At 35.9% G+C, this 11,465-nt stretch overlaps 2 protein-coding genes across 4 annotated transcripts; both read right to left on the bottom strand.

Annotated features, from left to right (window-relative positions):
* Positions 1–1,879: 1,879 nt before the first annotated feature.
* LOC116018836 (protein trichome birefringence-like 34) lies at positions 1,880–4,809 on the bottom strand. Its single transcript, XM_031258843.1, has 5 exons — positions 4,349–4,809; positions 4,093–4,267; positions 3,176–3,372; positions 2,915–3,073; positions 1,880–2,442 (listed from the first exon to the last, which is right to left on the bottom strand). Exons 1-5 carry the CDS (start codon positions 4,699–4,701, stop codon positions 2,094–2,096), a joined length of 1,233 nt encoding a protein of 410 aa, XP_031114703.1. The 5' UTR covers positions 4,702–4,809; the 3' UTR covers positions 1,880–2,093.
* Positions 4,810–5,335: 526 nt separating this feature from the next.
* On the bottom strand, positions 5,336–9,502 carry LOC116018800. 3 transcript variants are annotated; one of them, XM_031258804.1, is made up of 5 exons: positions 9,339–9,502; positions 7,427–7,644; positions 6,869–7,102; positions 6,085–6,236; positions 5,336–5,745 (listed from the first exon to the last, which is right to left on the bottom strand). In XM_031258804.1, the coding sequence occupies exons 1-5, from the start codon at positions 9,438–9,440 to the stop codon at positions 5,546–5,548; spliced, it is 906 nt and encodes a 301-aa protein (XP_031114664.1). In that variant the 5' UTR covers positions 9,441–9,502; the 3' UTR covers positions 5,336–5,545. The 3 variants fall into 3 exon arrangements, with proteins under 3 accessions (XP_031114664.1, XP_031114662.1, XP_031114663.1); XM_031258802.1 differs by having other exon boundaries at positions 6,869–7,111; positions 9,339–9,501; XM_031258803.1 differs by having other exon boundaries at positions 5,336–5,742; positions 6,869–7,111; positions 9,339–9,500.
* Positions 9,503–11,465: the final 1,963 nt, after the last annotated feature.

Below are 11,465 nucleotides of genomic sequence, written 5' to 3'. Positions count from 1 at the left end.
ATATATATATATATATATATATATATATATATATATATATATATATATATATATATATATATAATTTCAGGTGCGGCCGTGCTCTCACACACCACTCAATGTTACGAAATAACCACTCAATGCTAAGAAACACACCACAATGTTAAGAACATTTAGTGGTGTATTTCATAACATTGAGTGGTGTGAACCGCACGGGTGCACCTGATTATGACTCTATATATACATTTATATTTGCTAACTTCTTGTTATATATATGCCTTAGTATCCTCTAACATGATGCATGTTTCGTCTCATTAGCTTAGCTGGATCGGCAGAGCATTTAGCTCAGTCCGTTTGCACCACAAGGCAGCCGGTGATGAAGCATCATCTTAAACTGCACATTCAGGATTTATTCATGCCTTCCTCTGGATCAATGTGTATATATATTATATAATAATAATGATCATAGTCTCTTTGATTACTACTAGTTTAGTGATGAATAACTGGACAGCCAAACTATTTAGTTGGTTTTAGTGGTCTGCCTTTGCCATGCATATTCAGTATTTACATTTGACAAAATATTTGATTTTATGTCATATGTGTTTGCAACTTTGCATCAATCTTGAAAATTCTTCTAATTCATCGTTGTTGTAAAACACTTGTGTATATGTATGTGTAAGATAAAATGAAGACACCAAATCTCAACAGCTACAAAATCAACATTGTTTTTTAATTCTTAAATTATCCCTACGAAAAAGTTGTAATTAAACTTATCAATTTGTTATTTTAATGCATCCAAGTCTAAACTAAGGTTCTAGCACCAACTAACCTTTTCCACTTGAGAAGGCAATATATAATCTATTAGTTGTAAGTACATAATATGTCCATTGCAAGAATATAATTTTGAATTAGAGTCCGTGGTCTTGATAATATAATTATAATTTGAATGTCCTTTTGAATTAGAGTCCGTGGGCTTGATAATATAATTTGTCAACTTTGTTGGGTAGTCTATAATCAAAATACCCATTACATTAGGTAGAGCTGATTTAGATAACTTTTCCCTTCTCTCTTGTTAGGCCAGTAGCGACTGAAGGAAAAAAAAAAACAAAAAAAAAAAAAAAAAAAAAAACAGAATTACATACTTCTTTGGAGTTCTAATTGTCCTAGACTCATAGTAGAGGACTAGAGAGATATACGAAATGGGCATTATGGGGGAGTGTGAAATTTGGAGAGGGGCCTCACAAAAAATTTTGAAGTATATTTAAATAAGAGTCAAACTTTTACTTTTGAGCTAGTTTTTGTGATAGAGTTAGGATATTGATGATTTAAGTACACTATCATTAGAGCATCCTCAATAGTATTGGTGTTTGGGTGAGAGAGGGGGTAAAGGGAAGAGAAAAAAAGGGAAAAAAGAAAAGAAAAAAAAATGTCTGACATGAAAAAATAAAAAATTCATCAGTGCACGTGTCCAACTAGCGTGTGCACCTACGATTGTCTTTTCCTATTTGTAGCTGGATCCCAATAAAAACCTTCATTTGCAGTATAATGATATCACTAAAAAAGTTTATAGGTTCATAAAGTCACTATTACAAGTTCATTACAAGTTCATAAAGTTACAATTGCATCTTCAAAAAAGCACTAATATAAGGTCGTTAAGTTCTTATTGCAAGTTTATCATCATTATTACAAGTTCATTAAATAACAATTGCATGTTCATAAAGTCATTATTACAAGTTTATTAAATAATTATTGCAGGTTTATAAAGTCACTACTACATGCTTATAAAATTGCTATAAATTCATAAAATCATGACTGTAACTTCATCACAAATTTTTAAAATGTTATATTAAAAGTTATATAAATCTAGGTTCATAGATATAATTTGCAATTAAAATGCATATTTTTCAATAAAAGTAATCCAACAACCCCATTTATTAAAGTATCTTCCATTCGATTATACAATATATTATTCACAACCTTGATGATTCAGGAACCAAATGTGGTGATACATATAATGGTATAATTGAATCAACTATATATTTGTTCTCAACAGAACGGTCCAAAATAGGAAATTTGTGAACTATAATTGTTTTTTTTGTATATGCTGTCACAAGTCACAAATAAAGAAGGTATACATACAAAAGCTGATTCCAAACATCAGGGACTCCAGGAAGGCACCAGTGTAGACAATCAGCATAGCTACCTGGGTTCACTAATTGTTCTTTGGTGAGAGGATCCCAGTGCTTTCTGTAGATTGATGAATGGGCTTCCTTCCGATACTCGGAAAGTTGTGTTATGTTCAGCATTTCTACGTTTAGCCCTCGGCTGCTCAGTTTATGGACCGCGGCTTCAACCAATCTCATCATGTCGGGATCTGAGTCCATCCCCCAGTATCCGGGATTTGAAATCGGCTCAGTTTCGTTATAGCAGTTCTCACCATTTCGCCCTCCCCACTCTTCGGCCCTGCAATGTTCAATTCATCTTTCCTACATCATATTCTGACAACCTCCAATACAAGTAGTGGAATGACTAATGAGATTGTCCAAAAAGCCTAAGCTGGTAGTTGAATAGCACATCCCTCACGTGTGAAGCATGAGGTTCGCTCTGATATCAAATTAAAGCATGTGCTCTATCTCAACTAAAAAAAGTCTAAGCTGATAGTTGGATAACACGCCCCTCAGGTGTGAAGCATAAGGTTGGCTCTGGTACCAAATTAAAGTATGTGCTCTATCTCAACTAAAAGTCTAAGCTGGTAGTTGTATTGTACATTTACGTTTATATATCATATGTTCAACAATATGCGGGCAAGGTAAACCAAGAAGATGGCTATGGTGAAGTAGTGTTTCGAGATTGGTTATAGTGTGAATGCTGATCTGATTATATAACTTCATTTGCATTCAAGAATGAAAACTACAACGATAGTTTTAAATTGTACCTGCTATGAGTGGGCGACATGCTGACGAAGAAAACTCTGGTCTTGGTGCGATTGACATGAGCATCCAACCAATCTGACCACGTCTTTAGAGTCAATTCGAAGGTATGCAGCGTTCCCAAATCTTCATAAGTTGCATTTGTGCTTTCAAATGATCCCCGCCTGATAATATTCATATAGAAATCAGTAAGCTAAGACAATAGTTTCTTGGCAAATTGGAAGATTATTAAAGTGCAATCTTCAAAGTTCTAAAGATGTACTCACAGAACCTTCATTTTCATCCATCGCCACCATATGTAAGAATTAAACACGAGCACGTCTGCATCTTTCCAATGCCTTGCATGCTTCTCTATGGAGTCTACTCTCACGATGCGGTCCTCCACGCGATGGTAGGATGGATCATCACAGTTCGATTCAACCAGCAACGGAGCCCAATAGAATTCGATCTTAGCGTTATACTCCTTTTATTCATAACAGAAACCAAAGTTAGTCTCAGAATCCAAATTGCAAGAGCAGATGCACAAAGAACCCAAAATAGAAAAAGGCAGTATTTGGAAACATTAGCACAACTTTTTTTTTAATTTCTTAATAGCATTAGAAAATTGGGATTCTTCTTTGTCCTTAATATTGGGATTAAGCAATTCTTCCTCTGCCCCAAATCATTATCTGCAAAGGATACCAAGCTTCCCATCCCACGCGAAACTCTACTAGAAATGCAATAAAATAATAACAACAACCAAGTTGGTCAGACTGTTGACTTGGTAATCAAAAGATTACAAGTTGGTCCTCCTCCAATAGGAGCGGTTTATTGGTCTTCTTGGTTTGAGCCGATACTATGGGCAACTTAAACTGGTTTATACCCTTTGCCGGCTAGGGTTACAAGGCCGGGTTTATCCCTAGTCACCGAAAAATAATAACAACATATAAATCCATTTCCTGTACTATACATTAGAATTTCAGTCTTTATTATGAATAGTGACATTTTACCAGAAATGGCATTTCTTATTACAGAAAAAAGGATTACCAACTTTGCAACTAATTCTGGACAAAAGAATATTCCTTTTTGTTTTTGATATACAAAACAACAAAAACCATCAATGGGATAGCTAGCTAGGTGAATTCAAGAATTGCAGAATTCCATTAAAAGGAAAAGATGAGGAGCAACAAGAAAAGAGTCTTACAATGGCTTCAAAAGTGACCAAGGAGCCATTGAACTTCACATATTTGAGACTCTGATCAGGGATTGATGACTCAATCAGGCAGACCAAAGAAACCCATTGGTTCCTATTAAGAGAATCCCCAACAAACACAACCCTTTTGTTCCTCAGCTTCTCCAACAGAGAGATGGCATCAAACCTACCAAATTCCATGAAAAATCAATAGGGTTTATCAGCAAAAAAAAGATTAGAATTGAATAGGGAAATTAAAAGACACTACCTTGGAAGCTCACAGTCATGGGGCTGCCATTTCCAGAACATATAATCCAAATTACTTCTCCCATACTTCCCACAAGCCATCCCATCATCCATGAAGGAGCAGCTTCTGCTGGAGTATAAAGGGGAGAAATCTTTGTCAAATACCCACTTTCCGGAATAAAAATTGCAGCTTGAAAGTGGGGTTTTCTTGAATTTCCGGTCATCTTCTAGCTTCGGAGCTATGGTCTCTCTGGATATACGTAGAGACGTGATGACTAAACCTGCGGTTATTATGACTACTAGAGAGAGAAACCTAAAAGAAACCCCATTGTTCATCATCCTCCCCACCTGCATCAGCCTCTCGCTGTTAGACATCTTGGTTGAGTCTAAAATGTCAATGGATATAAAGCTGCCATTTTTTTTGACTCAATCAAGAGCCCAAAATGTTTACTTTGTCGCCTTTGGTCTCCTGTTCTTCTCCGATTAAAAAAGGAATTGGTCCTAGCGTCACGTGTGAGTGTTCAAGCAAGCTCAAAAACAAATGAAGTATACGACACGTATGGTATAATTAACATCATCAAGGTTCGGGTGGACTGGTGAAGAACACTACTTTTAACGGCTTATTGGAATCGGAATCAACGCATTGAAATGTGCCAAAACACTTCAAATAAACGTGTTTTCTTGTTAAAAAAAGAGAGAGAGAGTCTCAACATTTTCTGAATTTTGGGATTTATTTTTTGGAAGTTGTAATATGCACCAGGAGAACCAGCTTGGTTGGTATAAATAGTCATGCACTCTTATTTCTTAAAAGAGGTTGGGAGTTCAAATTCATTCTTGTAAAAAAAATCAATTTGACCAGCAATTTGCTGCTTAATTTGGCTGGCCTGGTGCAACAAAAAAAAAAATGCAGCAAGAGCTCCGGTGACTTCTGAAGATTAGAAGAGGGTAACTTTTGGTTAAATATGATTTGCTTTGTAATAAGTAAATATAATTACTTTTGTGAAGAATATGAATTTAAAGTCAGTATATTTAGTAACAGATTGATATGAGTGTAACAAGCAAAACCCACCACAACTTCTGGCCTTAAAAGTTTACGATTTTCTACAGTGTCAAAATAATACTCGAACACAATTATTTACTACTTGGGAATAGGGCTGCAGAAGCTCCTTTTAAATCCGGAATGATATGACTACTTGGTGTACAGTTAATTCTAATCAATCTAATCTATGTTGTGAAAGCCAGGAAGCAGTGAAGTAATGAAGCCAAATACAATCATTTGGATCTCCTTCACAATTAGCCACAACCTATTGCCCTCCTCTGCAACAACGCCTGCATCCGCCCCATGCTCATTCTCGCCTGCCCTATTTCCGTCGTTGCCTGGCTGATTCCCATTTTCACCTACATTTCCTTCTGCCCCTGCTGCCACATGAGGGAAAAGGAATTAGATTAAGGTTAGAATCTTTCACCACTCCCAATTAAGTGGCATCTGGACTTCATACATGAGAGATAAATAAATATTGAAGGCAGCGGAAATTAATGCCATAATTTTTCTTCAATCTTTGCCGGAAGAAGTGCAAGGAACAATTTGGATCATGTCAACTAATACATATAGTGTGACATGATCAAACCAAACAGAACCAACAACTATTTGCACTTCATATTATAGGGTTGTATTGAGAATACATAGTACTGTACCAAGGCAAATCAGAAGTTTTGCATGTTATTATAGGGTTGAGCTATTTGTAGACATGAAAATACCTTCTGCAGCACCATTTTGATTTCCCTGCCTCCCAGCAAGTGCAGCATTTTCTGCCCTAACTGCTGGTCTAGGACGTTGAGGAGGTGCAGCCCCCCTTTGCATTCCTTGAGAAAGCCATCTTATCAATGGTGCAAGAGCTCCAGTTTGGTATCTGCAATGATCAATAAAGAATATCAGAGACAACTAATAGCAAATTTTGTAATTTTATCTACATATTATCACTCTGATGACATAGATATGAAATAATTTCAATGTGATATTCTCAATTTCTCATCCTTTCTTAAATAACCAAGACTACCCATACACTTAATATATAGTGTGATCTGTCATGCTTTCCTAGTAGAGGCAGGTGGCGGAGGAAAGGTTGATGCATAATTCCCCGCATGCAGTAAAAATAAATAATAGGGGCTGTAAGAGACCAGCCAAGGGATGGTGGAAAAGTATTATATAGGGAGACAAGGCTATTAAATAGTGAAACAAATCCTGTAGAAAGATAATAAAAACCTTGAAGGACGTAAGCAATGAGGAAAGGTCATACTTGCAAAGGCTTTGTATCCAGTATCTAGAATAAATGTTAAAAAGCTGGGGATGTCTTTGCTAGTTCTGATTAGATCTCTTACATTTTCATGTTCCAGTTCAAAAGCATTTATATTTTATACTTTAAATCTTTCATGGGTACTAAATTGATTACCCTAGACAGGACCAGCCTTCAGTGGGGTGCAGGGGAGTTAATTTGCGAGGCATCAAAACAAATGAAAAGGATAAGCATTCAAAATAACTTACAGGTAAATAAGTGAAGCAAAAAACACAAGGACAACAAGTCTTTGCTTGGATCCATCTTGATTAAACAAAAAAATTACTGCAGCCAGCTTAAGAATCAGAAAGAGGTCACGCTGAAATGCAATTTGGAATCTCCTCACGACTACTTGGCGCTGAGGTTCAGGGGCATGTTGCTGCAGCTGTGGTTGCTGTCCCCCTTGTCCTTGCTCATCACTTCCTGCTCTATGCTCAGAAGAACTGCGTTCACTGTTCAGAGTAACTATGAATTGACCATTGATATATAAAAAGGAAAACACTTAAAAAGGATAAGCAATGTTCAAGGGAGGAAGTTCAGTATGAACCATGAATATGATTTGGGAGTGGGTGGGGTTTGTGGTTGAAAGTAAATGGCTTATTAGACCCTTCAGTATGGCACTTCTAACGGTAAAAGGAACATGCCTATAAATTATAGAACTCCGGAACATGATAGAAAATCTAGAAAAATGTGGGAAATTGACAAGAGTATTACAAATGAGAGTAACATGTGAAGATTGATCTTTAAAAGTTAACAAGAGTGCTTACGTGGGTACACTGTATCTTAAAGGGATAAGTGTGTTGGGTGGAAATCCTGTCATATGATCCATAAAAGGATTAACTGAAACTGCATAAAGACCAGGACCACGATTCAACTCCTCCTGGTTCTGTTGTAGGTAGTAAAACCCAGAAAGGAGTGGCTGGTACATTGTTTGGTGCATATGGTTATTGCTATCAGCTGAGGAAGACCCATATGTTGATGTTATCTGTGTAAGAGACAAAATTAAAGAGGATCAGAATCTAGGTTGGAGAATACAGAGGTTGTGTCCCTGTAAACAACTCTGCAAAGGCACCAAAAAGCATCAATTAAATACAAAAATAAATGAATAAATAAACCCTAAAGATATTCTTACGGATAAAACTAACAAAACCAGGAATTCCAAAGTAAATAAATAAACCCTAAATAAACAAAGCCAATAAATGCAGCTACACAAGATATTCTTGTGTGAGCACAAGCCCTTAGAAACTCTTAAACCAACTACTCATAGGCACACACAGAAAGCCTTTTCTCTTTCATTCTTTGTGGACCACAATTTTTTATTTTCTATCCACTTTCTATTTGGTCATGTCTAAATGGTTTTTTATACACCTAAAGCAAATAGGAATATGTACGGAATGGAGCACACATGCATAAAATTACTTACAAATAAATACTATGACATAAATAAATTAATCCTCTTCAGTTAGAATTGTGGGTATCTTAGAAACATTGAAAAATTTTCCAAAGTACCTCTTTATTGTGCACCTTGATTACTTATAGGACACTGAAAACTGGTAGAAAACTGCAATGGTAAGTGATTTGCATTTCAATTAGAATTTAGAAGTTTAGCATTACAACATCATTTAGCACATATGTGATGCTTTAGAGGAACACAGTCCAGGAAGACAAGAGCGCAAGAAAAAGGGCGAAGGACTGTAAGGATCAGCAGTCTAAATCTCTGCCTTGCATGGTTAAACAGCTGAGAAGATGAAATTGAAATGGATGTAGAATTTAAATGGCCATTAGAACGTATCGAGTTCATTTTTCCCCTTTTTAGTTTTCAAATAAGACCTTAGAGAAACATTTATCAACAGCTCCTGTTTTATATTTTTTGCAAATACATAACCAGTAATTTTGGTATATAGAGATAATATTTCAGCTAAGAATTAAGGAAAATAATGCCTGGCTAAAGAAGAGAAAAAGAACCCATAGTAAGACTCAAAAATTCACAATTTATCCAAAATAGTACAAGAATATGGGATCAGCATTCCGTTTGTCACATGTCTTGTGCTGGCAATAAATACCCCAAAAGACCTAAGTGATATTAGCTAGCCATGCTGAAGCTATAGAAATGTAACCTATTCTAACATAAAACAAGGATCAGCTAATCCTTCCAGCTTGTACTCTTTCAGCACACTCATTTAACCCATTCATAAACTTCTGTTAATTGCTCCTAGACACACAACAGGTGCTCTCCTCGCCTAAAATCACATTCCGTACTATGCTTTTTATGGAGTTTGGTTGTTGCAATAACCTCCAAAGCAGACACAATATGTCAATGCCAACACAAAGAAGGAGAAAATCAACAAGGGGATCATGGTGAGTATTTCTGGAACTTCAAACTTGATGAGTATTGTGACAGTAATCCAGACATTTTCAATTCGATCCACGCATCTTTTCATTTCCCCTACTAATTCCTTCGAACATCTAAATGGAGCCAAGAAATTGTTCGATTTCGAATCAACAAAACCTAGACACCATTAATAATTGCAAATAGCCATCTCACCTAAATTACTACTCAAAATTTCCATCATATTTGAAGATTATCATATTGAAAAAGAAAAGTACTCTATTAGATCCGGAATTCGTGAACCTCGTAATAGAGGAACGTATTTCATCTGAGGAAGGAAAATTTCTTACCTGGGGCACTTTCGTGACTGCGTCGTCGGAAGATTTTAACGACGACGTAGAAAAAGATTGCTCCGCCGAGGAAGAGGTCTGCTTCGGTGGTTCTTCCGCCATTTTCCGAGCTCTGTCTTCAATTCTCACTGCTCTTTTCACCGTTAAAATTTTCCCACTGGAAAGTCTAACGTGCATGCGTTGGCAAATTGTATATGACGTGGCCTGCTTATTGCGTAACCGATATTTCCTATTGGTTAACGCCAATGACGTGGATTACCCATAGGGGATTCCGAGACCCGAGTCATTAGGTGATAATTTATATGAGAATAATCATATAAATTATTTTGAAATATATATGGTAACTCAACTAAATAGAAATGCTAGACCTTTTGTTTATTGGGCAAAATGAATCTCTCACTTTGAGAGGTTGCTCTCACACTACCTTTAGTTATACTCGATTTGTGATCTTTTTTTTTAAACTTCACATTGTGACCAACTGAGTTGTCCATGCAAACAATTTTATCATTATTCTTGCCTTAGAAAATTGGTAGTTGGGATGAATCGTGATGCATTAATGGACTTACAAGTTTTCAAATATTTGTAAAAAGGATAGTTCTCTACTAGTGCATATCCAATTTTATGTAGTGTAAATGTAACAAATAATTTGGTGGATCCATCCATCTTTTATCATTGAATTGATATTCCAACGAACTAGTTCATTAACAGGACGTTTGGTTGGGAGGAAAGAATTAGGAGAGAAAAGAATTGTAATTCGGTGGAATTGCAATTCAATGAATAAAGTAGGAATTGAAATTACAGTGTTTGGTATGCAGAAATAGGAGTACAAGGAATTGAAAAGTAAGAAGCTACAAAATGACTAAAATACCCTTATGTTGTGGTCGATGTTATAGTAATAGTAGTAGTAGTAGTAGTAATAATAATAATAATAATTCTTTCAAAAAATAATAATAATAATAATAATAATTCTTTCAAAATAATAATAATAATAATAATTCTTTCAATTTTATTTTTTTTAAAAAAAAGACAAAGGGTATGGGAGGAGGGGCAAAATTGTCTTTATACCAACGAATTGCCCATCCTCTCCACCGAATTGCAATTCATGGGGGTTTGCAATTCATATTTTGGTGGCATTGCAATTCTGCAGAATTGCAATTCCCTCCAACCAAACACTGTATTTTGGGAATTCACTGAATTGCAATTCCCCCAATTACATCCAACTAAACAGGCCTAAGTTCATGGTTGGTGAGTGGTGACTTCATGGGCTGAAAGATGTCGGGTTGAAGACACTTGGACTAAACCTTCCTTTTTGGGCCATTGTCTAATTGTCTCATCATCTCCGCTTCAAAGTGAAGTATGAATAGATATTGATTTTGTCCATTCTCAATATAGCCTATTTTAATTTTGTTGAACTTTTTTCTAAATAAATCTACTATTTTAATTGATTGGGGACTCTAACACTACATAATGCTCCGATCGGGTTGAACGGTTTACTCAATACCAACGCTCATCAATTGTTATGCCGTGGACCCAGGTCCACCTTGCAAGGTGGACCTGGGTCTACATTCACATACACTATACTCTACATTCACACTTTGTAAACTCTACATTCACACATTACAGGATTATATGATACTCTACATTCACACTTTGTAAACTCCACATTCACACATTACAAGATTATATGTTTAGTAACTATATTACCACTGTTATGCATTCACACATTCAAAACTCTATATTCACAGGTCCTATACTCCATATTCACAACTTGAAAACTTCACATTCACACATTACAGGGCTACAAGTTGCTAGAACTTCTTAACTCTATTACAGATTCACACATGCATAACTCTACATTCACGATTTCTATACTCTATATTCACAATTTGAAACCTTCACATTCACACATTTCTGGGCAACTCTACATTCACACAATCATAAATGTACATTCACGATTCCTATACTCTACATTCACACTTTGAAACCTCTACATTCACACATTTTTGGACAACTCTATATTCAGCAATATGTTTACTAATTTAAAAAAAAAAAAAAACAAAACAAAAAGAGACAAAAACGACGTAGTTTTGGACCCAGGTCCACCTTGCAAGGTGGACCTGGGTTCAC

The sequence above is a fragment of the Ipomoea triloba genome, chromosome 5 (assembly GCF_003576645.1).
Source record: "Ipomoea triloba cultivar NCNSP0323 chromosome 5, ASM357664v1".
Taxonomy (NCBI): Eukaryota; Viridiplantae; Streptophyta; class Magnoliopsida; order Solanales; family Convolvulaceae; genus Ipomoea; species Ipomoea triloba.
The sequence above is the reverse complement of the archived record's forward strand: the minus strand, read 5'-3'. Positions and strand labels throughout refer to the sequence as shown.